The sequence below is a fragment of the Thunnus maccoyii genome, chromosome 15 (assembly GCF_910596095.1).
Source record: "Thunnus maccoyii chromosome 15, fThuMac1.1, whole genome shotgun sequence".
Lineage (NCBI taxonomy): Eukaryota > Metazoa > Chordata > Actinopteri > Scombriformes > Scombridae > Thunnus > Thunnus maccoyii.
In genome coordinates, this window is record NC_056547.1 from 11,858,090 (window position 1) to 11,885,879 (window position 27,790).

Genomic DNA, 27,790 nt, shown 5'->3' on the forward strand with positions numbered 1-27,790 from the left:
GAAAATCCTATCAGAGCTGTGTTTTTTCGGCTCAAGGGTACAACGGCAGGGCCTGTCCCTCCTCACCCGTCAGGTTTGGACAGGTAACCGTAACCTGCCTGAGGTCCACGCCCTCCGCTGTGCCGCTGCGCACAGGTAGCGTGAAGCAGGAAGTGACTGTCAACGCCGTCGCTGATGTTGTAATGTGGATGTATTGAAAATGCAAAGACTGTGTGTTTGAGCTTCAGATTTTTAAAAACTTTTTTAAATAGGAAAATCCGCCCTTTAAAAGTGAACATGCGGCTCAAAACCTGCGCGCTTCTGGGACTTCTGTTTTTGACAACACTCGACTTATCAGGTAAGACAATCATGTCAGAAAAAAAACATATGTTCATGTATTGTTTAGTGAAGCTTTCTTTACTTGTTTTTCCTCTTACGTTGTTATTTTAGCAGGCTACACTTTCCAAAAAATGTATTTTATATGCCTATCACGAAACACCCTCATATTAAATCGTGGTTTCCTTTCAAATTTGCGCCAATTAAGTCCAACAAGAAGAAGTGCATGCTCTCTGGTGTGATAAAGCGTGCTCAGGCGAGACCTAATGTAAAGCTGCAGTGCTTTAAAGCGCTATGAAGCCTTAAAGTGAGCCGTGTTTAAAGTGCCGTGTCAATAAATGAAGAGATAATAGAGGACATTAAGGCAACATCACATATGATTGATCGACTTGACAGCGGAGATGAAAGGCTGAATCACATTTTCAGCCTGAGTGGAAGTGCAGCCCTGACTTCTAGACCTCCATTTTTCAAAGCTTTATGAGGCATTTATGGAGCTTCCTGGAGGCATGAATTCATCATAGCTTCATTAATGATTGACCAGCAATCTGCCGCTGAACTTTGAATTTGCTACTGACGTTTTATTAAGCAGAATCATTTTTTTCCACTGGCTTTATTTAATATTTTTGTTGGAGAAGTAATCAGCAGCATTATGAATGTATTCTCAGTAAGTGTTTGTGGAAATGAACATGTCAACTTCTCATTTGTCGCTAAATATCACTCTTTTGAACCCTGTGACACGCTTGTTTACTCTCACAAGAAGCCCTCTAGCCCCACATCTTTATGTAAATGCTGTAAATATTGTTCTGTGTTGCTTTCAAGTCCTCGCAAGTTCAGGTTGAGAATTCCTGGTTTGTTTATATCTGTTTGAACCCCTACAGCTTACACATCACACACACACATGCTCTTAAAACATTACAGTGTCTTTGCATCACTGCAGCAAGAAAACTGCCGTCAGAAACTGCAATGATATCTCAGACACCTCTTTTGAACATAACTCCTTCACTCCTAATCCTCTTTTGATGGAAATGGAGTGAAATTATAAAAGTTTTGTCTGACCAACAGCCCAAAACCCAAGAATATAACATGGAAGAGGGAAGAGCTGCAACTCCTCACATTTGAGAGGCTTCACTCAGCAAATATTTGATATTTTACCTTGAAAAAATGACTAAAAGTAATACTTGAGTATCAACATAGTTGATGATTCATTTTATGTCAGTCAATTACCTGCTTAATTGCTTCAGCAGTAGAAAAGACCATGTTTTAAGCCAGTCAGACCGTACTGGATCAGAACCACAATTTGTAGGTCAAGTGAAACCAAAGCTATGATGTAACTTTACATCATAGCTTGCTGATGTATAAAATGACAAACGAAACTGTTTTGTTTCCACCCACCGCATAAGATGTCTGATATCACAGATAAAACAGTCACTCATGCTTTTTAAAACTGGTTCACCTCTTTACTCGGCGCACAGATGACTCATTTTAAAGAGAGTTAAATGACTTTACTTTGGTCTGCCACCCCAGGACACGGAGATAAAGTAGGTGTGCCTGTTTGCTCAAATATCAACAGTAAACTGACTGAACATTTGTGTTCGTGTTTTGTTCCTTTTGTTGCTAAGTTGATGCTTTAAATTGTTAATTGTTAATTGATAATATTCTGCTTAATGTGGACAAACTTATGCCCAGTCGTATGATTTCTTCCTTCCCTCTGATGTTTTGATCAGAGCTGCAATGATTGATTAGTCGACTGACAGAATATTAACCATTTTGGTAACTATTTTGATAATTGATGAAGCGTTTCGGTCATTTTCTAAGTAAAAATGGTAAAAGTTAACTCGTTACAGCTTCACAAATGTGAGGATATGCCGCTTGTCATTGTAAACTGAAGATCTTTTATCTGACTGTAAAACATTTGAAAACTGGACATTATTATGAGCGATTACATCATTTTGTGCCATTTTGTAGACAAAACAATCAATGACTTGAGAAAATAACAGGCCGATTAACTGACAATAAAAATAATACATACAGCCAATACAAACAATATATTCATGAAGATTAATATTTTTGCTTCTAAGAGTGTGTGTCATTGCAATATCCAAAAACTTAATGTCCAAATATGGGAATGTGTCTAAGCATGCTCTTGCAAGCAGCTGATGTGCAGTTGAAACAGGACAACACATGTAATAATGGTCCTTTCTCTCATTTTGCATCACTTTGGCATTTTTTTTTTTTATTTAACACCAACCAAATCAAAAATCAGTTAGTTAGTTTACACGCTGAAAAGTTTCCATCTTTTAAAATTCAGTTGCACCAGATTCCACCACCCTGTCTGTAAAATGTCCTAAAAGTTAAAGTTCATTTCCAAGAAATTAGTATAAAATGAAGAGACCTGTAAGATAAAGCATTACCAAAATCAGATCTTTGGATCTCAGTTTGCGACATCTTTACGTTACTGACAGCAGAGACTCTCTGATCTGTTTCAGACTGCTTACAGACGACTCTCCGACCAGACAAAGGCTCGACGGTGACGGTGTCCACTGAGCTACCTCCAGATCAATGTGCTGTGTGTACGGTCAGCGGGGTTAATGACACAGAGACTTCCTGCCACTCCTCTGTTTCTCTGGTCCCTGAAGTGGAGGTCAAACTGCTGTTTAATTGCTCCCAGCCGATTGAGCAGGCTTACAAGGTCACAATAACTCGGACCATCGGTGAGTTTACACATGGCCTGATGATGTCTGCTTTTGTAAGATACATACAGTAAACCACTCTATTGTTTGGCTTAACAGAATCTATTGTTTTTAGTTTTAAAATATACTGTTGTTTGGCTCATGACAAAAAAAACTAATGTTCTTCATGGTGCCTTGCAGTGCCAGACCCTAAATAGTCAACAGCACTCAGCTCAAATTCAGTTCAAGTGCTTCAAACTCATTTTAAGTTGTTCAGGAATAGATTTTTTTTAAGGGAGCCAATCAAGAATCAACAACCAAGAATATGTGTAGTGCCCCCACTGGCTTTACTAAATTTAAAATGCCTGCAAAAAAAAAAAAAAAAAAAAAAATATTTTTGACTTTAAAGCCCTTGAGGAGCACTGCTTATTTGTGCACAATCCTGAACTCAAGCCCAAATAAGGGGAATTCTTGTGCAGATGCCTGAAAATGTCGTAATCGCAGTAAGATGGTTGCTATTCTTACATCCTTAAACAGAAGCACAAACATGATGAAAAATATATTTGCTCTTCTACACATATTTAATTTTTAATTACTCTTTCAGTGTTCTGTATTATACACGCTACTGTTACAAAATAAGCATCTATTGTCATGGTGATACTGGGATCATAAAATGGTTTACACAAAGAGAATAACAAGGCTTTGTGCTTTAAAAAGATGTATAGCTTGTCAAAGCTGAGTGAGGGTTAAACCAGATGCCATCCCGGCCCTCATTCAGGTCACTTCTTGTTTTAAATTTGCTTTTTCATCACATATGAACAAAACATGTGTTGAATTCCTGATGACTTTTAGGTTAAAGCAGTCAAATTCACGTCATATGCACCTTCCTTAACTCTTAAACCAATCTATGCATCTTTTCTTGTCTTTAATTGTAATCCAGAATGCACAAAGGACACCTGCAGCCCTGCAACAGTAGAAACTCAACCCTCCATCCTCACAGAGTTCACCAGAACCTTCAACTGGGAGCTGAAGGCACCTGAAAAGATCGTTGTGGGTCTGAACATCCTTGGAGAGGGACTGATAGAGACGACACAACCGTGTCCAGATGGATATCAGTATTCAGTGGCCACATCCAAAACGAACAGCAAGAGCCAGACTCAGTACTGTCGAGGTGGCTCTGTGACTCATTTAGACCTGCCCAATCAGGCTGAGGTGTCTCTGCGAGTTAAACCAAACACACAAGTGAAATCTGTGTTGTTTCAGGCCTCTGCTGGACCACTAAGTAAGAAAAAATAATGAATACAGACTCATATTTTTGTAGAAAACCCAGAGTGACACTGTTGATTTTAGGTGGAGCCTGTTGCACCAACTGTTAAGTTAAAACTTAGCCTACTTATTTTGTTGTTGTTTGTTTTGTTATATTTACATGTCACCAAATTATAAGAAGTTGTACCACTCAAACTAGTTCTTACATAGAGATTAGTTTTTAGAAATATTAACACCCGGTCACTGCCAGGTGTAACTATTACGTAGATAACTGGACTAACTTCATTAGCGTGCTCATATATGGCCCGTTTAGATTGATGAGTAGAAGAAGACACATCTGACCTGACTTTTGATTGAAATGCTGTTTACAAATAATAAAAACTGTAAATGAGAGCTGCAGTGAACATTGATTAATTGATTGGTTGATGTATTTACAAATACCTGATACAATCCTATTCTGGCTTCTCTCTCACTCTCTCCATTTTACCTTGTTTAGAGGGCCGAACGATGGTTATAACCGTTGATTCCACCACGACTGTGGTCATCACCAGGAGCCCGGAGGAACCCGAATGTGAGGTGTGCTCTCCTGATGGCTCCGCTCCCAACTGTAGCCCGACAGAAAAGACCCTGACAAATGTTGAAAGCCTTCCGCTGAATTTCAGCTGCCCAAAACCTCAAGATGTGTATAGTATGAAGATGAAGAAGACGATAGGTGAGGACTGTGGAGGCTATGTCTCAAAATGTACTTCAGTTGCCACCAGAATTTCGGATTTGTAATTTTGGATTAACTACACATTAAATGCTCCTGTATGGAGGATGAAAAATGACAAATCATCAACAAATAAATTAATAAATACTTAATAAGTGCAGAAATAGATGAATAAATAAAACCATAAATAAATGAATAAATAAGTATTTCAGTGAACTAAAACAAGTAAATAAATAAATACTTAAATGCATAACTAAATGAGTACATAAACGTTGGCAATTACTTGGGAAACAAATAAATGTCTTTTTACATTTTTACTATATACAGTCATTTATTTCTGTATTTCTACATTCTAATTTTTTTCCTAATTTTATTTATGTATTTTTTTCAAAAATACAGAAATAAGTAAAAATTTGAAATACAGAAATAAAGTAGAAAAGTGAAAATACAGAAATAAATTTTGATTTGTAGAAATGTAGAAATAAATTAAATATATGTATGTATTTGTGTCCCAATTAATTACACTTATTTATTTAGTAAGTTGATTTATTGATTTTATAGGTGCATAAGTCATATTTTGTCCTCCACAGCATGATGCTGGAGGTCTAGTCTCTTTATTTTTCTGTGAATACTTTCTCGAATACTCGTTAATTGTGTAAAATTCAAACATTTATCGTTTTCATTACTCAGAATGTACCAAGAGCTCCTGCACCCCTGCCGCAGGAGAAATTGATCCTGACCTCTTCAAGGACTTCAAAAGATCCCTAACATGGGACATTAGTGTCCCAGAGAGGACTGTCTTAACTTTGGACATCGCAGGTGATGGACTGAAGGAGATGTCTGCACCAGATCAATGCCAAGATGGCTACCAGTACTCAGTGAGGACAACTAAAAGTGACGGAACGGCCAAAACTAATAGCTACTGCAGAGGTGGGACAGTGTCTCATCTGAAAATGCTTGGAGTAACGACTGTGACTGTGGAGGTGCCCAAAGGAGAAGAACTGGACAAGACAATATTTACAGTCAAAGCATCACGAAGAGGCAAGTGCTCGATCCTACGTTTTGTTCACACAAGAAAGAAAGAGAAGTAACTGTTTTGTCTGTTTTTACAGAACAATGCATCAAAGACATATTCCTAAAAACTGATGCTATATCTGATGCTATAAATGACACAAATATTCCTAACAGTTTAATTTTTCACAGAAATGCAGCATTACCATTGGGTAACAAAGCAAAGTTTATGACTTGCTTAATTTTAGTTTTTAGTTTTATTTGACAAGGAATGCTCATTGATCAAGAGAAAAAAGAACTGTAAATGTTAGCTACAGTTAGCATAGAAAGCTAACTTTCATCTGTTGTCAATGGCCAGATTTTAAAACCTAAAAACAGAATAAAATACAAAATGCTAACATGCTGATGTTTAGTAGGTATGATGTTGACCATGTTTACCATCTTAGTTTAGCATGTCATTATTTTTCCAGGCATTTGGTCATGAACAATGACCTGATGATGGTGCTAGATGAAGATTTAAGGGATCACTAAAGTTATTCCACTTCACCCTGAGGGGAATATGAATTTCTGTGCCAACATTAATGGCAATCCACCCAATAGTTATTGAGACATTTCACTCAAAACCAGAAATGTCAACCTTTTTGTGGTGCTAGAGGAAAAGTCAGGGGATCACTGAAGTCATTAGGGTTCATCCTTTGGGAACCATGAATGTCTTTGCGAAATTCCATAGAAATTCATCCAATAGTTGATGAGATATTTCTTTCTCAACCAAAGTTGTGGACTGACTAACTGCTAGTGTGGCTAAAAAGTCACTTCTTCCACAAAAGATTTGTCCAGTTACCGTGACACATACCATTAACTAAAACAATCTCTGATGTTTGTGAAATTATGAAATTATCTATTGACATATATAATCTGTGTGATTGAGAATCTGTCTTTATACATTTTATTTGAGAAGTCTTTGTTGAGAAGTCTTGGCTCTTTGGTCTGACCAATATCTTATTGTACTACTTTTCTCTTTAGCTGGCAGAATGATGTCGGTAACCCCTGATCCAGCTACCATCATTATCATCAGCAGGGTGACCAGCGAGCCCGACTGCAGCGTGTGTGTGGGCAAAGAGCCCGACCAGAAATGCAATCCAAAACTGCTAATCCTGAAAGATCCTCGCAACACCTCGGTAGAGTTTACCTGTCCTCAGCCTCAGGATGTCTTCAGTGTGGAAATCAACAGAGAAATTGGTACAAGTATCTCAATACTGAGATTTAATTTTCACTTTTGTAAACATTTTTCTTCAGGTTTCTTACATAAAAGTAATTTTTAAAAGGAGTCCTATATAGTAAGCCACCTTGCAAGATGTAGTCCTTTGTATTAGCCACAAATTGGTGAAGGCAACATGATTCACTCAAACAGGAGTAAATAGTGTTTATGTTGGGAACTATTTTCAGACGTGGATTTTGTGCATTAATGAGTATTAACGTCAGCAGGATGGAGTATGTGGGATTGACTCATCTAAACTATGATGCACCTGCTTATCTTAATGAAAGGACATGTCACCCGGTGCAGCGGTGTGACTCACTGATGTGTTTTTAATAGCTTTTGGACAACAATGCAGGTTTGCAACACAGAGGAATAGTACATCAGGCTTTGGATACACAGACAATAGTTATTGGGAGGGTAAATTCATTGTTAGTTTGGGTATTTTCATGGGATTGATCAGAAAAATGCAGATTATCACCTTTAGATATCACTTATTCTTAAAGTACACAGTCCATATCGAACTGTAGGACTTACTCTCTCCAAGATAATTTGAGATGAACACTTACATTGATGCACATACTGACCCTTTTTGATTTGATAATTATCACCTTCGAAAACTGATTTCCTGATAACAGCTTATAGATACATTAATCTTTATTTGACTAACTCAGACAGGTGAAGCTTCATATTATCTTCAAATAAACTTTTAAAGATATTTTTGCTCACGAGAACTATGGATTTTGTCCTCCCATCACTTACATTGAAAGCACAGTTGGAAGGGATCTTCTAGTGATCAGTATGAACAGGAGGAATGATTACAGCAGGAAAAACCTATTTCAACGTTCATTTGGGCATCTGACTGTTGTTTCCAGACAGACTTGAAAAATTTTGAACCCGTCCTTTAAAAATGAAGTAGCTTGAATCTTTGTCAACACAAAACTTGAATCAGAAACTTAATCATAGTTGCTAATATGTCCATCTGTCTCTATAAATTTCCAGACTGCACAGAGACCTCCTGCTCTGGTAACATTGTTCAGGCCGAGTCCTCACTGTTCCCAGACTTCAACCGGACCTTCACCTGGGATCTCAAAGTTCTCTCCATTCGGTCCTTCCAGCTGGACTTCCCAGAAGCAGGAATGCAACAGATTCCCAATCAGGAGACCTGTCCAGATGAGCACACATACTCTCTTGTTACCTATCTGCGTACAGGGGTAGCAACCATTGGCACTTTTTGCAGAGGAGGCACTGTGACAACCGTCCAGGTGCGCTACAAGGGCCGTGTGTCTTTACAGGTGCCTGGAGACAGGAAGCTGGATCCTGTTGACTTTAAACTCAGTGTTGGGCCTGAAACCAGCAGTAAGTTAGTTAGTTTTTATTTATGTGAAGTACAAAACATTTTATCCACTCCATAGAAAATAAAATTGAACTGATTTTCTTTATTGGTGAGATGGTACTTTGAACAAATTCACATTTCTTCTTCCAGACTTATATACAGTCCAGTTTCAACATTAAGTGGTAAAATACCAGATCCTGACTGTGCACACAAAGATTTTCTGTATTATATTCATATTTTATCATCTAAATATACACACTTTTGGTTTAGTCCATATGTCAGTAGCTCACTGTTCTTGTCTCTCAGCAAACAAAGTTTCGCCTGACAAACAAATATTGATCTTTTCATTTGTGAAAATATCTCACTACATGCATAGTTTAAGGTTTTCAGTTATTATAACTGATAACTTTTATATTAAGAAATAAAAAGGAAATAAATTGTTGGGAACAATTTTGACTTCCAGGTATTGTTTTACAGGCTAAAAATGGCTGTTAGGTTCCTGTAACGAGTCTTTTGCATTTTAAAGATGATTTACATAAAATATAGATGACTTCCTTTGTTTCAAACCACAATAATCTCTCCTTGTTTTTTCCAGTGGTGGCCATAGTGAAAGTCAACCTACCCCGAGGTGTATCAGATACAGACTTCATCTCTCCCAACTATCCCGGTGATTTCCCTGATAAGCAGCAGATGCAGTGGAACTTCACAGTGCCCGGCATGCACAACTACTCAATGCGTTTTCTCGATCACACGGCCCCCGAATGCCTCAACAACGCAGTGGCGGTGGAGTACCAGAAAGAGAACAAGAAGGTGACCAAACTGAGCCTGACGGATCCTCAGCCGGCGCATCAGCAGGGCAGCTTCAAAATGGTGCTGAAGAATTGTGAAACCAACAGGACACTACAAGGACTCAACTTGAAATACAGTGTCTCTGTAATGAGGAGCGGTCATCCAGGTACAGTATAAAGTTATAGTAAATAAAAGTAACTTTGTCCATGTTCACATTCCCTTATTCTCTTGAACAGTTTCAAGCAGGCTAATTTTAGTTTTATTGATAAATATAAGCTTGTTAAGAAATTTGTAAAAATGTAGTTAGTGGTTAGTTAGTTGTAGAGAGTCCTAGCCCCAGTTTGTGCCTCTTGCGTAACGATACATTTGAGTCACAGCACCAGGTATCCAAGTTTTCAAAAATAAACATTTTCTAATCAATGATTGTTATATATTGATGTTTTTTTCTAGTATTTTCATACAAAATAACCATTAATGTCTTGCTTGTGTTTTGCAAAAAAACATTTCACACAGTCATTTCTGGTTACCTGAATTAAAGTTTCAACTTGAGAAACAATTCAAAAATCTTTTTTTTTATCGTGCAGCAATCAGACAATCAAACTTTATTTGTGTAGCCCCTTTCACACAGGTTAGTGCAATTCAAAGTGCTGATGACTGACAAGCCAATAATAAGACAGAACAAATGTAGACAGTATCAGAACCAGGACAGACAAGTCCTGCAACAGCAGTTACCTCGAGGCTGTTCGTGCCCTTAACTCTTAAATCATTAATGTGCTGCCTGTTTATTCCTGTCTGTGACACACTGTAAGGGTGCATATACAATGGTATACACCATAGCTGGTTGTGGTACTGATAGCTTCCCCACTGGCGTGTTCTTTTAATTATTTATTATTGTTACAACTACTTAAATTACTTTTATGTACTAAGGTGTTCATTGTATATGAGGGGAGGTACTTGTTGTTCTTGTTCGTTGAAACTACGTTGAAATGGCAAAGTATTGAAACCCTGAAACTCTAAAACAATTTGATACTAATGCACAAATCATGAAAATGTGATAAAAATAAAGTAGATTTAAAAACTATCATAATAATAAAATAGAATGAAATACAAATTAGATTTAAAACATAGATTAAAAAAAAAAAGATGAAAAACAAAGACAGAATAAGAGGGGAAAGAATCATATTGATAATTAAATAATAGCAGACACAATATTTTTTCAACCAAAGGATTAGAAGAGTCTTTCAGGATTATTGAAACACCTTCACAACAGCAGTAAGTGTTGTTAAACAAGCCCAAACTTCTGTAACTTCACTCCTAATAAGCCATGAACTTCAGATCAAATTTTTTTGCTTGTCCACCAGCCTGTGATGCGCAAAATTATACTGGCATAATACTGTATGTATTGTATGCAGAAATTAGATGAAAAGACAGTTTTGATTTCACAGTATGTATGATTTTAAAAAATAATTGTGTTATTTATAATATTATCCTCCATGTTGTATTTTCTTCTTAGTTCTGTGTACGGTGGATCTGACCAAACACCAAGGAGTGTCGCTGCAGATAGAGGCAGTGGGCGCTGATCCCTATTGTGAGATGAGCATTAACTCTAAGGTTGAAAAGAAGATAAACGTAGCTGCAGGCACTAAAGCCAGCCTCTCCTTCCTCGACTGTCCAAGTGAAGACTTGCGATTGACTGCAAGTAAAGTTATTGGTAAGATATTTACATTTTTTTTGCATGTTCATGAAAAGCTTTTTTTGTTGTTGTTGTAAACTCAATACCTCATTTTTTTTGTGCCTTTTGATAACAGGATGCCAAAATGTGGCTTCATGCTCTTCGACTCTCCTCAATGTGCCCAAGTTGGATTCCTGTCTACCGATGCCTCTCCACAGCTTCACCTGGCACGTCAACATCCCAATGGACAGCACAATTGATCTGATGTCGCCCACAGGGAGTCTTCAACAGTCCCTGCTCGGCCAGGAGTGCAACAGCTCTCTCTCCCTGCATGTGGAAGAGAGTGATGGGGTTTCTGTTGGAGATTTCTGCTCTGATGGAACGATCGAGAAACTTCAGGTGCACGCCAACATATCCATCACAGCTAAAGGCCGGGACTTCAGCAAGACGAAGGGGCCTTTTCTTAATGTCAGCTTTAGTCCAGAGATCCCAGGTAACACATGAATATGTCTTTTTTTTTAAGGCTTTAATAAATTTGAGTGGATTTCAGAGTGAGCTAAAGGGGAGGTAACACGGCAGAAGGGATAGTAGCATGAAAGAAAATCCACCCTAAAACCCTTCAAACTGTTAAAAAATGTGTAAATATCATTATCTGTTAGAAAAACAGCAATTTGTCTAATAGATATAATAGTTATAGTTGAATAGACCTATCTCACAGCAGACATTTTGACCTGTCAAACACAGGTGTAACTAATAACATTAGTTAATTGTTGCATTGCAGTGATTGCTGATAGTCAGAGTCAAAAAATTCATGAATCAGATCCATTAGGAACAAGTGATCTGATGCTAGCAAGGCTATCAAAATTCAGGTCAAATTTTTTTTCCGTTTCCAAACGGGGACATGAAAATGTTTGGGAACCATGATTAACTATTCCCGTGGAAAACAACCAGATGTCATGTCAAGATCAGAGTAGAAAAATGTCTCATGTCAAATAACAAGGGTTTCTTCCAGATTCACATTCTTTCCAGTATGCAAAACTCACACAAAGAAATTCCATAGTTGAAGCCAACAGTAGCCTTAAAGCAGCCCTATAACTGTGGTTGTCCGTGAGTGAGTGAGTGCCTGAGTGAGTGATGAAGTTTCACCATTGAAGTTTCGGCCATGTTGGGAGTTTCCCCATTGGCTGTTGCTCCTTCAAAATGAATTGGCATGAGATGATGGAATCAGAGGACAACAGCGTGATGCAGAGCGACTGTGTTTCCTCATCGACGCTCTCAGCTCTGGTGTTAAATGCAGTGAAGTCGGCTAAACTAAACAGACACATATCAGCGTCTCTATGTCTCCTTCTCTACCGTCCAGTGTGATTGACTCTCCGTTTGGCAACACTGTTGTCCGGAGAAACGCTCCATGCTGCGTTTGGATTTTATAACTGAACTAATAGCAAGACGCAAGCTTTTTATTTCTGGCAGCATGAGTCTTGCAGGTAAAACATGAGACTCATGTAGCTGTTACATCAGTTTAGTGTGGGGCTGCTGCTCTGCAGGTTTGCTTGATTTGACTGTAACTGCGGTAACCAGGTGGAGATAAGCCTCCCGAATTTGCACCCAAAATGCTATCAAAACTCTCATTTACAATTTCCACCACAGCCTTTATGATCATCGACTGGGAAAGAGACAGAAAAAAGGCACATAGAGCCATGAGGGAGAGCGCACAGTTAAAGCCTCCCAAATAACAGTCACCCTGACAAAACACCCAATGCAGTAAAAAACAAGAAACATCTACAGAGTGAAACAGATGAAAGAGCAGGAGGAGTTAACAGATATAATAGTTATAATTAGAATTAAAATAAGTTCTCTTTCAAATCAAACATCCCAAGATATGAGTGGAAAGTATTGTTCTTGCAACTGTATTTATAACTTTTTTTTTACTCAAACATAGCTAAACCATGTCATGTGATATGCAACTTCAGTACACTTTACAAGCAAATATTACTGGGACCACTACAGAAAATTTGCAGATGAACATTTAATATCCAGGAATTCACATTATAGACACCACCACTGACTATCCCTGTAACACATCAGCCACAATTTTGCACATTGACCATACACGGTCCAGCCATATACTAGGCTTTGACCTAGTCTTGTTATATTAACAATGGATCAGATGCTGTTGTGTGAAAAGAGTCACTCATGGTGATAACCCATCCCTTCAGCTCTACTCAGTGTTTTAAGGGTCTTTCAGCTCATTATTTGAGTTATACTTTACAGTTTCAGTTCAGTCTCTGTGCTCCCATCAACCTCATTTTCAGTAGGCAGATGTTTTCTGTGAAAAAACACTGATTAACCCACTGGTTACACTACCTGCCCAGCATCAAACAGCAGTCCAAGATAGGGACTAGCTGGTAAACACTGTGGAGCGTTTAGCTAAAGAGCTGAGAGGAGAGTGAATATCAGACCAGAAACATGACTCCAAATGAAGGTTAATGTTGCTCTGTATCTACTGTATGAGTTAATAAGTGACTGTTTGCTAACAAGTTTTCCACTTGACTCTTTAAAAGGTGATAATATTGTATGTCAATGGCATGTTTACAGTGTGTGCTGCTTCTCAGAAGTGGACAAAGAACCAATTAATACTGGTTTAACAGACCATAATGTTATTCAGCCACAAAAAATGAAAATGAGTTCTGACGAACTTTATTATCTGTCAGTTTTACTGTTGCAACTTTCTCCTCTCATGCAACAAGTTTAGACACATTCTCTGCATGTTTGTCATTCTGGGTCGTGAAGGAATTTGTACTGTGAACGAGGCAGACAAGGAAAATATTGATTGACATTGTAAGGGCATCAGAAGGTAGATTTCCTTCTTAAAAATGTTCATGCTGTAATCATGGTCAAATGGAGCACAGTCACTTTACTTTTAAAATCCACACAGGGGCACTATTGTTCCACAAATAATGGAGGCTCCTCTGTAGACCAGTTGAGATTTCTCACACACAGGATACAGTACTGAGACTTACGATTATTATCAACCTTTTTCAGAGACCATTATTTACAGAGTCACCCCTACGATGTCCTCCCCGACCCTGCTGGCCACCCCAAACTGGCCTCAAGGTATGAGGCCTTTCTCCACTGTATCCTGGATCGTCACTGTGCCGAGCATGTACCAGGCTCAGCTGCAGTTTGTCAATGTCAGCCAGCCCAAATGCAACGACAGGCATACCGCCATCAAGGTCAAGATGCTGGGGTACGAGGAGGAGATAATGAGCCGCAGGGAGGACGAGCAGGTGGAGGAGTTGTTGTTGCCACAGAGCTTCTATCTCAACATGTCCAACTGTATACCAGAAGAGGGAAAGTTTGGTGCAGTGACCAAAATCATCCTGGAGAAAAAGACCAGTAAGAAAGCACTTCTTTAGGCCTCTCATGTACACAAAAAATCATTACCAGAAATAAGTAAAGCAAGTCTTTTTTTTTTTGCTTCTACAGATTTCTTGGCCATCATCCTTGGGATAGCAGGAGTTATTCTTCTTTTGCTCATAGTGCTGGCTGCTGTGTGCATCATCACAAAGTGAGTACACCTGCAGAAAAACTGTCCACATCTAGGCCCATATTATCAAACCGTTAAATGTGAGATTTAAATGAAAGATAAAAATTACACAATTCTTAGCATTTTGGCACACTTAAAGGATAGGTTGACAATTTTTCAAGTCAAGTCTTAAAGAGGTCATATTATGACCCTCTCCCAGTTTAATATTTTCATTTTCATGGTCCATTTACAAACATTTGCATGTTTTTATGGTCAAAAAGCACAAAGTTACAGCTGTACAAGCCATGGATGCAGCCCCTCTGTCTCACTCAGCCTGAAATGGGCTGTTTTGCATCTGCCCCTCTCTTCTGATTGGCTGACTGTTTTCTGAGTGATGCACACCCAGACCAACCACAGGTAACGGATTGTAGCACACAGAGAGCAGAGGAGAGGAGAGAAACTAGCATGACCATAAATGACAGCAAAACATAGTGGAGACTCACACACTGAGCTGAAATGAAACCAATGCATGTAAATTAGGTAAATAACATAAATAAACATATTTTTTGTCTTTCAGGAGGGGCAGGCTGCCCCTCCCAGGCAGTGGTAGGGGAAACACTTGTGACATCACAACCTTACAAAGGGCCAAGCGACTTGTTTAAAGGCACAGTTTCTGAATAGGGGCCGTGTGCATTTCTTCATGGACTGAGCATTTTAATACTTTCACAGTATTTATATAGCACCTAGACCTGCTTTATAATCATAAAACAAATGGAAATCTCCCTTTACAGTATGTCCCCTTTAACACAATATTAAGGTGACCAAATGAATATTGAAACAGGTTTGTTTTTTTGTTTTTTTGCTGTAATCATTCCTCCTGCTCATACTGACCATTAGAAGATCCCTTCATAGTCCCTTCATAAATCCACAGTCTTCCTTCTGTGCAAAAATGTATTTAAAAGTTTATCTGAAGCTAATATGAAGCTTCAGCCATCCAAATGAGTCAAATCAAGCAGATATGTTTCAAGGTTTAGGTCTTTTTAGTTCCAAATTCCCTGTTTTTGTTATGATCCTTTCACTGTAGCTCATCAGGGACACAGTGGCCGGGTAAACACAAAGAGGGAATTTTAAACTGAAAAGACTGTAATTTTGAAAAATATAGACTTGATTTGACTAGTTTGGATGGCTTCAGCCTCATATTAGCTTTAGATAAACTTTTTAAAGACTTTTTTTTACACAAAATGGGGATTTTGTTCCCCATCACTGACATTGTAAGCATATTTGGAAGGGATCTTCTAATGGTCAATATGAACATTGCTGAATGATTACAGCAGCAAAACCCTCAAAAACCCTTTCAATGGTCATATGGGCACTGACCATTGTTTTAAGACAGACTTGAAAAATTATGAACTTATCCTTTTAAGATCAAAATTTTACTCTCAGCAGGTCTGTAACTTTGTGTTTTTTTTTCACTATTTCTCATTATTTGTCGTCTGCTTTATCTTTCCAAACAGGAAAAAGAAACAAGATCAAGCAAACATAGAGTCATCCATCTACATCGGCAAAGGGAGTATCTTCCGCCCAGGTGACAGACACTTCACCAAAGCCCGGTCTGACAATGAATCCCACGTCTACGCCTCCATAGATGAGTCGATGGTGTACGGTCACCTGCTGGGTGACTCCAGCTACGCCGACAGCGTGCAAGACCACTTCAAAAGCATGCCGGTGGACTCCTACCACACCTTCATGGGGCCCACTGATGGAGACCTGCCCGTAATCAAAGAACCAGATCCAGAGCCCGAGATGGACCAGTACAGGACGTTCCTGGACCCCTCTGAGACTTTCATCCCGTCGCGTCCACGCACCCCCATCGACCGGCAGGACAGCCTCGGCTTTCAGGACCGCAGGATGGTGGACAATGAGCTGTACACGTTCAAGAACACAGGGGACATCAACACGATCCGGCTCTCTGGTGCTGACTTGGAACCGCAACCACTGGTTGATGAGGTATCAGAGGAAACCTTGTAGGTCTATGAGGACTGAAGCTGCACAATGGACTGCTGTTACTTAATAACTCTCATTACAGCACCAAACATCCCCGGACGGTACTGATGTGAACTTCTGTGCTTCAGTGACACTCAGGGACTCTGAGTTCAATAAGTTTCTGAATGTGATCTCGACTTGTTTTTGTGAGAACTCATTTTTTAAAGCTTCAAGATTGTGTGAAGCTGTGAAATAGTTTTAAAAATATTTGATTTATTTGGTTTTATTAAATCTTTGCTCGTGTGGTATGCATTTCAGAGCAGGGAAACAGAAAAAATGTGTTTTTTAAAAATGTTTTTATATTGTTTTAGTCTTTTTTTTTGGGAAGAGATGTGTTTTTTTCTTCTCCTGTAGTGTAAATACAACTTAGTTTCTTTTGCAATAAATTCTAGGAAAATGTTTTTGGTGAGGGAAACAGTTTACTGCTTGAGGTAATGACTGTCGTCACACGCTAAAGCAGTGACATTTAATTTTCCCTCTTGAAACACTGACCTTTTGAATAGTGGATGGTGAAAAGATTTTCAACCACAGGAACTCAGGCCATGAAAAACAGTGTAACGGAGGGCGTGGAAGGACTGCAGAGTTGAGAACAGTAGCCAGTGTTTACCATGGAGAAGTGTTTTTACTGGAAAAAACATGCAGAAGCCAGGTTTACAAATTTGAATCACATTTCTTGCAACTGTGAGCAACACATTTCTGTTTTTGTCTTTTTCACCTGGCTTTTATTTTGATTGATTATTTAAGAAATAACAATAAGAGGAACAATGTTTTTTTTTAATAGTTTATTGATTTGTCAGGCTACATCAGGCTAGACATTATAGGAAACTACAAGACTAGCAAATTGAAATCTCATAAAATAATGCAGATTAAGGATGGAGTTAATATTGTAGAAAATGCAATATCACTCATCATTCAGGCTTCATGTGAGATTTGTCGTTAAAATACAGTAGTAGTGAAGGGACGCCTGAGTTTAAACCAGTGGATCTCAACCGGTGAGTCATGGGACTGCTGTGGATGTGTGGAATTAATGAAAAGTTACAACCAGTTTTTATATTTGTGAAAGGTGCCAGCACCCAGACACACATTTATTGCAGGAGTACTGGTATTTTGAAGTGTGAACATCAAATGTTTTTGATAATTGTTGGAATATCTTTTAGTTTTTAAAGAGAATATGGTTTGTTTTTTTTATAAAATGAAGGCAGAAGTCAATGGTAATCATCTACTCTTGCCTGGACTATGTTCTTCCTGGTTTTATTGTGACCACAAGGAATGTAGCAAATGACGTATCACCAGTTGAAAATAAAAACTGACTGTGAACTCAAGATCAGAAACTGGTCCCAATGCAGAACCAGCTGAGAACCACTGGCTTAAAAACTCCTTTCAGAAAAGCAGGCAAAGTGGGATTGCAGCAGGTGTACACATGCACACACAAAGCAATTGTAACCATGATGCAGAGTCTGTGATTAGATAAATGTGATCAAATAATGTTGAACTGGCAGACGGAGGGCCTCTCGTCACGGCAGTTCTCGTCAGACCACTTCCCGCGGGAGGCCCCAGAGAGGACGACACAGTTCTGGGACGCACCCCCGTCAGGCTGAGGGGACCGGTTATTGGAGGTGTCCCAGTTTTTGTATGAAATGCTGAAACCGGTTTGGTCCACCCAGGTGCCCTCAGTCATCATGTCATTGACCCCCAGCCAGATCTGCTCGCTTGGGCCGATGCTCTGGCGGATGTAGTCTCTGAGCTGGTCGTTCTCATCGCTGGATGTGGGCGTACTGAGGACGCCGCCCATAGCGTTACACTCTTCACTGGCAATGTGATAGCGCTTCTTCACAGGGTCAGCCAGGAAACACTTACCATGGATCTTGATGCCTTTCAAACAGACTAAAGAGGAAAATAAAAGGGAGCACATACTTATTTGACTGTAGTAAGTGCCAGTGCATTTTTTCCTTTCACTCTACAGGTATCATGTTATCTCTGAGGACTTTCCTTTGATGAAAAGCTGAATAAAAGCAGTCCTGTGATATTTTGATGACAGAACAGAAGCTCAAGTCCCACAGTGATCATGATCAACATAATAAAAAAATGTGCTTTTTATCTGCACTTAAGATTTCTTGATTTGCAGGAACAACTGGATATCATTTTGTGTTCTGCACAAAAGGTCAAGGATTTGCCATGTGTTTTCCAAATTAAATCCTGCAGTTTCAAACACATGCAACCCATATGTGTTTGTTTGTGAGAAGCATACCTTAGACTACTGACTCCAACTTGTCTACGTATTTGGTGTGCTAAACAACGTAGCTCATGTCACGCCATAATTAAATTCACTCAGCAAAAAACTACAACTGTAAATGATACTAAAAATGTTTTGTTTGTGTTTTCTATTCTTTTGGCTGTTTGTCTACAACAACAGAGTTACAGATTTATCGCTGGAAGGAATTTGGGTCCAGGAAGTTTACTGATTCAGGAGCTTAAATCTGGTCCAAATGTGCTTTCTTCAGTCTAAATCCTGACTGCAGCAGGTTTATATCACTACAAATCACAATTTCACAGTGGTCATGGTTACTTTTGGAACATAGAGCCTTGCTTAGAGGAATTATTTTCATTCCATTGTTAGTAAAAACACTCAAAAAAAAAAAATCAGGTTTACCTCTCTGCAGCGCCTGTTGTTCCTTCAGTAGGTTGAGCTCCTTGACAATATCATTGATCTGTTTTTTTAGATCCTCAATGGCAGCATCCTTTGTTGCAGTATCTGATTCCAACAGCACCAGAGACAAGGATATTCAAATCAGATGTGCAAAGTCAGTGATGGAACAACAACTAAAGAAAGTCTGGATTATTTCTTGTTTCAAGGAGACTTAAGGAGATGATGAATGAACCATGTTGTCAATAAAGTTAGGAAAATATAAATATGATATTTAAATAACCCTCCAGCAGTTTGTGATGAATCAGATTATTGCCATCTACCTTTTCTCACCACTTTCTTCTTTGGTGGATTCTGCTGAAGTGAGCAGTTCACCAGTAGTAGCACTCCCAGCAGCACACAAACGCCTTTGTACTCCATGGTCAGATTTGTCGAATGAGGCTGCTCCAACGTGGAGGCTCGCAATTTATCCGTCCCCCCCCACCCCCACCCCACCACGCCCCCACCCTCCTCCTCCTCTCATCCCTCACAACAGGGAAAAGTACTGAAGTCCACAACTGCCATTTGCAGGAATAACAATCCGACCTCAGGAGCCTGAGAGGATATGTCTCATCTGGCTCCAGACACTTCATGTGGAGGGCGAGTGCAAACCAGATCCAGGCCTGGATAGTGAGTGGAGACTGGAAAACAGGGCGAGACAGTGTGAACCTTCCTCTGGTCGTTGTTACATAACCACATGTAGCTTTCGTCAAAGTGTATAAAAAAGAAATAAACTGACTCATCTGTTGCATAAAAGCTCAAACAACTTAGTTACAGTTTATTTCTTGGCTTTAGAGTGCTTCAATCTTGAAAAAAGATGGAAAGTTGGCCAAAAGGTGTTTGAGACGTCCCTAAGTGTTGCCTCATTTGGAAAGATTTGAATATTTCCAGGTATATTTGGCTGTAGTGGGGCTATTGCTATACAACTGAAAACTCATCAATCAGAATCTGTGAAGTCTCTCTCTTAAATTATGTGTTTAGGAAGCTGCAAGACTATCTGTTACATTTTTTATTTCATTTTATAAATCATTCTCTGCAAAAGTTTTTTTGTTGCAAACTTTGCAAAAGTTTTTTTGTTGCAAACTCTGCAGTGAGAGCACGCTCCATAAATAGGAGTTTGTTTTGGACCTGCCTGCTCTCAGGCAGTACACACACAATAGTCAGAGAGAAGCGTGGAAACGATCCAGAGTCACATCTGGCCTTTCTGTAAGACTTCTGATTTTACACAATCCTCCACTGACACGTGGCAAGGACAAAAGGATGCAGAGACTTAACTTCTCATGTGCACTTGTGTTGTGACACAACAGCAGTAATTTGAGATCTGGTATCTCACCACAAGTTTTAAATTTCACATTTCCCCCACAAATAATGAACAACAGCAGTGGAGTAAATTTGAAACAAAAGCAGAAAGATACTTTTAAAACATCTGGTTTTATAATATTTCAGGTTAATTGCACAGAATATAGTTTCCAGCAACATTTTTTACAGACTTAAGAGACATTTATGAAACATAGTCTCCTTATAAAACATAAAATATAGTCTCAAATAGTACTAAAAACTGATAAAAATTATATCTGCACAGGATATAGTTTTAACATTGTGGACAATCAGACTAAAACTGAAACAATTAGTCAACAAATCAATAAGTTGGTTGACAGAAAATTAATTGGCAACTATTTACATAAGCGGTTAATCATTTAAGTAATTTTAGAAAATGTCAAAATTTGCCTTTGATGATAATAAACTGAATATATTGGGTTTAAACAGGAAAAAAACAAGCAATATGAATACGTGATGTGGATTTTTCATTATTTTCTGACATTTTACAGGCCAAACAATTAATTACTTAATCAAGACAACAATCTGAAGATGAACTGATACCTGATAATGACAATCATCTTTAGTTGCAGCAGACCATTGATTAATATTAACATGGTTTGTGATTCAAATGCAAGTCACTCTCTAAACTGCTATCTCCCTCAGGTTGAGTGCAACACCGATTTTGGTCAAATCAGATTTCCCACTCTCATGTTTCAGTACTAATTAAAACACTATAAAGATATAAAACTGTACCTAAATTGAAGCAAATAATAAAGACAAGCAGGTTGTACAAATTAAAAGTTTTATTAGAAAATTATGTTTACATGTACACACATACTGTAGATACAGTACTTGATCCTAACCAAGGAAGCCCACTTTCTGTCGTTTTGTTCCCAAACTTTCCTCCTGCTGCAACAGCTTCATGAGCGGCGCATGAAGGGCTTTCCCAACACGTTTACCTGCCTGGAGATAACAAAATATTAAAATAAAGTTTTACCACCTTTACAGCCTTATTTATACATTATCTTATACAAAACTCATTTATGGTTGGAATCTTTAAATGTGTATGTCCAAGAATCAGTGCAAAAATGTTGAGACTTTACAGCAAACAATAATAAAATATATACAGAATTATTACAGAAAGAAATATTTTTGACATATATGGTATTACCATATATACCAATTAATACCTAAAGGGCAGATTAAAAGGACATTTTGGAGTATAATCTTATTCACTTTCTCACAGAGAGTTAGATGAGAATAACAATACCATGCTTATATTTATCCATTAAATACTATATAACTCATCAGCTGATTAGCTTAGTTTACAGGGGGAAACAGCCACCCAGGCTGTCTGAAAGTAACAAAATCTGCCTGCTAGCTCCTCTAAAGCTCACTAATGAACATGTTATATCTAAGTGTTTTGTTCTGAAATACGTCTTGGTTTGGAGCAGATGACAGGCAATCAGCGGAGACTGCAGGAATTTACTGATCCGAGCCAAGAATTATTCTGGTACATGAACTCAGTATCACCACAAATTGTCATTTTTACACTTTGGTTTTTGTACAGATTAAACTAACGAGATATAATGTGTTAATTTGTGAACAGAGGAGTTGGTAAGAAGGTTTTGTCACCTTCAGATAAAGCCAGGCTTTCCACTGGTTTCCAGTCTTAGCTAACCGGCTGATGGCTGTAGCTTCATAGTGAACATACAGATATAAGAGCAGCATCAATCTTATCATCTAACTCTTTAGCAGACAGTGAATAATAATAATTCACACTTTAAAGATGAAATGACACAATGAATAAAGTTGACACTAAACACGCAATGCTTTCATTTAAAATGTACACATGATATATGGACAGTAGAACACATTATATACCGAGTTAACAGCAGTATATTCAAATGAACATCTACTAATATTTTAAAACTTCTATGAACTGTAGTAATGCAGCAGCAGTTTCATCCAGATCAGATTATAACCTGGTTATGGCTCAAAGTCAATTATCACTTTTTTTTTGTTGTTGTTGTTTTTTAAACCACAGAAACAGTTGCATATAAAAAATAAAGTAAAATCACATTATGCTAATACGTCAGCTGAGGCCAGATGGCCGAGGTGGAGGACTAGACTCACCTCCGTCATTTCAAAGATGCTCTCTGGGTCCAGGCTGCCTCCACCCACCTTCCTCATGCAGGTAACCGTGCCCTTGTGTGTGACAGAGATAATCAGGCTCGCCACAGAGCACGCCTTCTCCTGCAGAGTCGCGTCCACCACATGCCTGTGGCCCACCTGCCGGGAAACAAATGATGTCAGAGGATATGTTTCACTGTTTGTGTGATAAAAAGGTATCAGTGTGTGAGCTTACCTTGCACAACGTCACTATACAGGGAACGTTTTCTACATTGAGTCTCATACAGTCATAAGGGTCATCTGACAGCTCAATTTCTTTCCCCCCTTCGTCGTCAGCTGATATATGCACTTTAGGAATTCTGTTATTATGGGAATCAGAGAACAGCCTGTAAGCTTTCTAGGAATTTTTACTGAAATTTTTCCACATTTAGCAATACAATCATAAAAACATAATAAAACAAATATCAATAAGACCTGGTACTTACTTAGTGCTGAAGAGAGCTGCCTTGATAGCTATTGAAATGGCATCGTACAAGTTTCCATCACATTGTAGAAGCTGTGGAAACAAATCAGTGTGAGATTTTACCTCAGGGAAGACCATGGCATGAGTCACGACTACACTGACCTTCATATTTATGCTTCCTCTGAATAAGGTACACTTTGCCCAGCAGACATGGACCACCTCTATATGATTTATTCAGCAGCATTTACACTCACTGAGCACTTTATTAGCACCTACACCTGCTGTGCAATCTAATGCAATCCAACAGCTCTGCCATACTTTTACAAAACTTATACATTTTCGGTTTTTGTTGACATTGTCAGAAAGGTGATAATTCTACTTTATGTTTATTGAGGTCGTAGTGGGTGGTGGTGGTGTACTGGAGTACATTATATTGAAAAGTGTTCCTAACATTTTGTCCCCCTCATGTATGTTAATGGAGTTGACAAAATGTTAGGAACACTTTCCAATATAATGCAGAATTATCACCTTTCTGACAATGTCAACAAAAACTGAAAACATATAAACATATAAACTTTGTAAAAGTAGCTGTTGTACTGGATTGCATTAGATTGCACAGGTGTACCTAATAAAGTGCTTGGTGAGTGTATGTATACTAATGTTACACTAACTTTAAAAAACTGGTTTACTCATACATGTAGGAATATGCAGTTAATTTAAGTACAGCAGCCAAATAAACTAGACAAAGAGTCTACAGCTATGCTAGCTGCTCTGTGAGGCTGTACTTAGGCACAGTGGTGGTGCTTTGAGCTAAATGCTAATGCTCCCATGCTGATGTTAAGTAGGTATAATCATTACCACGGCTACTAACTTAGTTTAGTGTGTTAGCATGCTAACATCTGGTAATTAACTCTAAATACAACTACAGCTAAGGCAGATGGGAATGGTATTACTTTGGTATTTGATCATTAAACAAAATATTGGGACACATTTTGACCTGATGAGAGACATGTTCTCTCTCTCTCTGTGGGAGACATGAATGTGTGTACCACATTTCATGGCAATCCATCCAATAGTGTGATCCAACAAAAGTTGTTGTTGACAATTTAGTCAAAACCACAAAAGTAAACCTCATCATCTGGGAACCATAAACGTCTGTATATGGCAATCCATCCAATAGTTATCGAGATATCTCAGTATGGGCCAAAGTGGTGAACCAACCGACATTGCCATCCCTCGCATGGCTAAAAACTAAATGTTATTGAATTTTAATCTCACTTTTAATTACACATCTTATTGACCTTCGTCGATTTGAGCAAAATGCTGAATCTGACAGCTGAAACGCACAATCACTCACCAGCACATCCACATAGAGCACCCAGCAGTGTTCTCCAGGACTTATACAGAGGCTCTTCAAGTCCACACTGTGTTTGTTGTTAAAGACTTTATAGAGAGTGTTACTCAGCTCCGTCCCCAGCTCCTCGCCTCCTCGTCCCTCAAATTCAGGGGTCGCATTGGCAGAACTAGTGAAGGAAGGAGAAAACAAGATAATAAATGTGTTTTATACTTACTTGAGTCAGTCAGAAAGAGTTCAGAGAAAGTAAAGTTATAAAACAATATTTTAAGTGGTAAGTCCATAATCACTGAGATCTGTTAGGAATGCGACTCACAAAGAACAGATGATACAACACTACCTCCTAGTGGCAGGGTATCTATCGAAACACTGTCAAACACTGTTTACTACGGTGGCCCTGAGAGCTCAACACACTACAACTTAAGAAAACACATGTGAATAGAGAAAACAAGCAAATTAATAAAACATCTTCATTAATTTGACAACACATGTGCAGCATTTACAAAATGTGCTTTTTTACAACACATTACAGAAAGGCCCTGCAATTACATTAAACGATAACGAAAGCGTTTCCAGAAGTGATAAACAAGTCTGGACATGCTTGTTGTTGCCATGGTTTGTGATTCATGACATTACTCAAGTCAGCTATCCATCAATGATGTTGGAAAATGAGCTTAAAAAAAACTTATAGTAATGGTGTCCAAGCTTATAAGAATAAGACCCAAATTGTAAAAACCTAAAAAAGGAAAGCTTGTGACAATAAGTACCATACCTATTTGGAATGGGCAATATGGCTAAAAACCTTTATCACACTATTTGAAACTTTATATCACAATATCGATATGTCGTGAGATGTAATACATTTACAGGAAGACCAACTGAGACATTGCTAATAGACACTGATGCAAAAATCATATAAAATCCAGCATTAAAAAAATCTCTGATGGTAGACAAGTTTATATTGTCTCTGTATCATCACATTGCCCACTCACCAATCATTGATACCTACCAATCAACGAAGAACTCCAAATAGCCCTCTTTTGGCAACATGGGCTTTGGTTTTCCAAGGTCAGCTTTAATCCCAACTAGAACTGCTGTGTGTCCCTGAAAGACAGACAAAACAGAAAATACGAGTCAATCAATCATCCATCAATCCTGAGAAATTACACAGTGCAGTGGTGGAATTTTACAAGCATTTACACAAGTACTGTACTTCAGCACAATTTTGAGGTATTTATACTTTACTTGAGTATTTCCATTTGATGCTACTTTATACTATATCCAATACATTTATTTGACAGCTTACTTAACTTTTCAGATGAAGATTTGACACAACTGATAATATAACAAGCTCTTAAAATACAACACATTGTTAAAGATGAAACCAGTGGTTTCCAACCTTTTTGGCTTTTGATGTCTTACAAAAAGCAGTGTGTAGTCAGGGTCACATTTCAGATGTCTATGAGTCGTTAACAACTCCACCAAATAGTGATTTTCCCCCCTAAACGTCTCACATGGTTTCATTACAATAAATGTTCAAATGGTCCAATATTTCACCAAAAATCAAAGATTAGAGAAAAAGCCCAAAAACTGAAAACAGATTTGTGCATCAGAACTTTGTTTTTTCTTCTTTCCTCTCCCATTAATCATCTCACAACCCCTCTGATTTATCTGGTGACCCTTTGGAGGGGCCCCAACCCCTAGGTTGGGAACCACTGAACTAAACTAGCTAACTGTATATAAAGTAGCTTAAACTAGCTCCACCTCCAGCAGCTACAACAGTAACATGCTTCAGTATTAATAATAGAGTACATTGTGTTGCTTATATTTATGTAGGATTTTTTTTCGGGTATTTTTACTTAATTAAAGGATCTGAGTACTTCTTCCACCACTGCTCCAGTGTAACATGTTAAGTGTGGACAGGTTGATAATGGACTGAGGGTGCACATATAAAGAGGTTAATGTTACCAGTGTGACTTTGGCTGAACCGTCTGTGTTGGACACCACATCCGTCTCTATTTCCATGTGTCTGTAGTCCTCACAGCCTCTTCCGTCCACTCGCAAATCATCCTGATAACAACAAACATGTCAACACAGACTCACAGTCAGCAGCTGTATAAGGCAGCTAGCTTTCTGCCGTTACAGCATGTAAAATGCTGCCTGGACATTTATCGAAATCGTTTAACTAACAGAGGTCGTAGGCTGAAGAATGGCGGTTAAAACTTACCCGTATACCGTGTAAAATATACACTTTCTCAGCCTCGCTAACTTGTACTGTTGCCATAATGTAGAAGGTAGAAACCAACAGGAGTGGCGCGTGTGTGCGTCGCTCTTCTTCTACGCCATCAAAACACGACGGATAGAGAAATTTAGTTTACCCGCTTTGCTCACCGGGATGTCGCGATTGTCCCGAGAGGATAAACACCGCCCAACCGGTGCAGCCAGTCTCAAACACAGGCTGTGCTTTGCCTGTAAAAAAAACAAAGTGTAAATATATCGAAAACATACATTTTTAATTTTTAAAACAGTTTTCAAGACACGGTTTAGAGAGAAGTTTTCTCTGCGTGATACATTACATACACAAGTTTTCACGTGTTGTTGCTTAATTTATAGTAAAACATAATTCTTATTCTAAACACTCAAGTTTCCACCTGTAAAAGTCGTCTCTAACTTTCATATAACCTCCATTAAAGAGAGAAAGGGGGTTGTTTGATGTTGACAATGGGATTAACTGATAACTGAAACCAGATTTAATGCAGTATTCCGGACCAAGCGCAGCGCAACGTTGATATGTGAGTTTTTTTGCCCTAAACCAGGACTCTCAGGCTTCTGTGGCTGCATACAGGGCATTGAAAGTAGCAAGTGTAACTGACATTTGCTGTGATGAATGAATAACTGACTCAGAGAGCTCCAACCCAACCTGCAATCTGCACCACTAATTAACACCCTTTGACCATGAGTTAAACAGGATTTGTCATCATATGAAAAGATAGAACCCAACACTGATACCTAATTAGACCTGGAACTTCTATCCCATGATGCACTGGGCCTGAGGTTTACAGGGAAAATCGTCCGTTGGGATTCTGGACTTGATTTTTGATGAAAAGTGACACCCAAATGAGAGAATAAAAGAAGTGCTGATAGAGGAAAAAAAGTTTGTTATATTTTTGTCGCTCTTGTATGGACTAATCAGATAAATTACATAAAGACTCGCAGACATGCATGTCTTTAAAAAATATGAGCAGT

The 27,790-nt window shown here is 38.5% G+C and overlaps 3 protein-coding genes across 3 annotated transcripts; 1 reads left to right on the forward strand and 2 right to left on the reverse strand.

The window, feature by feature from the left end:
* Positions 1 to 16,992, forward strand: cdcp1b (CUB domain containing protein 1b). The gene is made up of 13 exons (XM_042436214.1): positions 1 to 337; positions 2,802 to 3,026; positions 3,925 to 4,266; positions 4,747 to 4,962; positions 5,650 to 6,000; positions 6,994 to 7,209; positions 8,228 to 8,584; positions 9,157 to 9,516; positions 10,864 to 11,061; positions 11,159 to 11,515; positions 14,065 to 14,418; positions 14,509 to 14,590; positions 16,063 to 16,992. Exons 1-13 carry the CDS (start codon positions 277 to 279, stop codon positions 16,574 to 16,576), a joined length of 3,633 nt encoding a protein of 1,210 aa, XP_042292148.1. The 5' UTR covers positions 1 to 276; the 3' UTR covers positions 16,577 to 16,992.
* Positions 16,993 to 18,004: 1,012 nt separating this feature from the next.
* On the reverse strand, positions 18,005 to 19,691 carry LOC121913561 (tetranectin-like). Its single transcript, XM_042436215.1, has 3 exons — positions 19,559 to 19,691; positions 19,242 to 19,343; positions 18,005 to 18,475 (listed from the first exon to the last, which is right to left on the reverse strand). Exons 1-3 carry the CDS (start codon positions 19,653 to 19,655, stop codon positions 18,069 to 18,071), a joined length of 606 nt encoding a protein of 201 aa, XP_042292149.1. The 5' UTR covers positions 19,656 to 19,691; the 3' UTR covers positions 18,005 to 18,068.
* A 1,688-nt stretch (positions 19,692 to 21,379) lies between these two features.
* exosc7 (exosome component 7) lies at positions 21,380 to 27,287 on the reverse strand. Its single transcript, XM_042435965.1, has 9 exons — positions 27,196 to 27,287; positions 26,772 to 27,013; positions 26,513 to 26,614; positions 25,554 to 25,648; positions 24,548 to 24,713; positions 23,213 to 23,283; positions 22,963 to 23,086; positions 22,731 to 22,886; positions 21,380 to 21,557 (listed from the first exon to the last, which is right to left on the reverse strand). Exons 2-9 carry the CDS (start codon positions 26,826 to 26,828, stop codon positions 21,453 to 21,455), a joined length of 876 nt encoding a protein of 291 aa, XP_042291899.1. The 5' UTR covers positions 26,829 to 27,013; positions 27,196 to 27,287; the 3' UTR covers positions 21,380 to 21,452.
* Positions 27,288 to 27,790: the final 503 nt, after the last annotated feature.

Excerpts from the sequence above, each read along its gene's own strand:
- cdcp1b (XM_042436214.1), top strand. The coding sequence starts at position 277 with ATGCGGCTCAAAACCTGCGCGCTTCTGGGACTTCTGTTTTTGACAACA. Across the intron at positions 11,062-11,158 it reads GACTGCAAGTAAAGTTATTG|GATGCCAAAATGTGGCTTCA; the intron begins GTAAGATATTTA and ends TTTTGATAACAG. Across the intron at positions 14,591-16,062 it reads GCTGTGTGCATCATCACAAA|GAAAAAGAAACAAGATCAAG; the intron begins GTGAGTACACCT and ends CTTTCCAAACAG.
- LOC121913561 (XM_042436215.1), bottom strand. The coding sequence starts at position 19,655 with ATGGAGTACAAAGGCGTTTGTGTGCTGCTGGGAGTGCTACTACTGGTG. Across the intron at positions 19,344-19,558 it reads GAAGAAAGTGGTGAGAAAAG|ATACTGCAACAAAGGATGCT; the intron begins GTAGATGGCAAT and ends TGTTGGAATCAG. Across the intron at positions 18,476-19,241 it reads ACAACAGGCGCTGCAGAGAG|TCTGTTTGAAAGGCATCAAG; the intron begins GTAAACCTGATT and ends TTTCCTCTTTAG.
- exosc7 (XM_042435965.1), bottom strand. The coding sequence starts at position 26,828 with ATGGCAACAGTACAAGTTAGCGAGGCTGAGAAAGTGTATATTTTACAC. Across the intron at positions 23,284-24,547 it reads TGCTCTATGTGGATGTGCTG|CTTCTACAATGTGATGGAAA; the intron begins GTGAGTGATTGT and ends TTGTTTCCACAG. Across the intron at positions 23,087-23,212 it reads GCAGCTCTCTTCAGCACTAA|AATTCCTAAAGTGCATATAT; the intron begins GTAAGTACCAGG and ends CCATAATAACAG.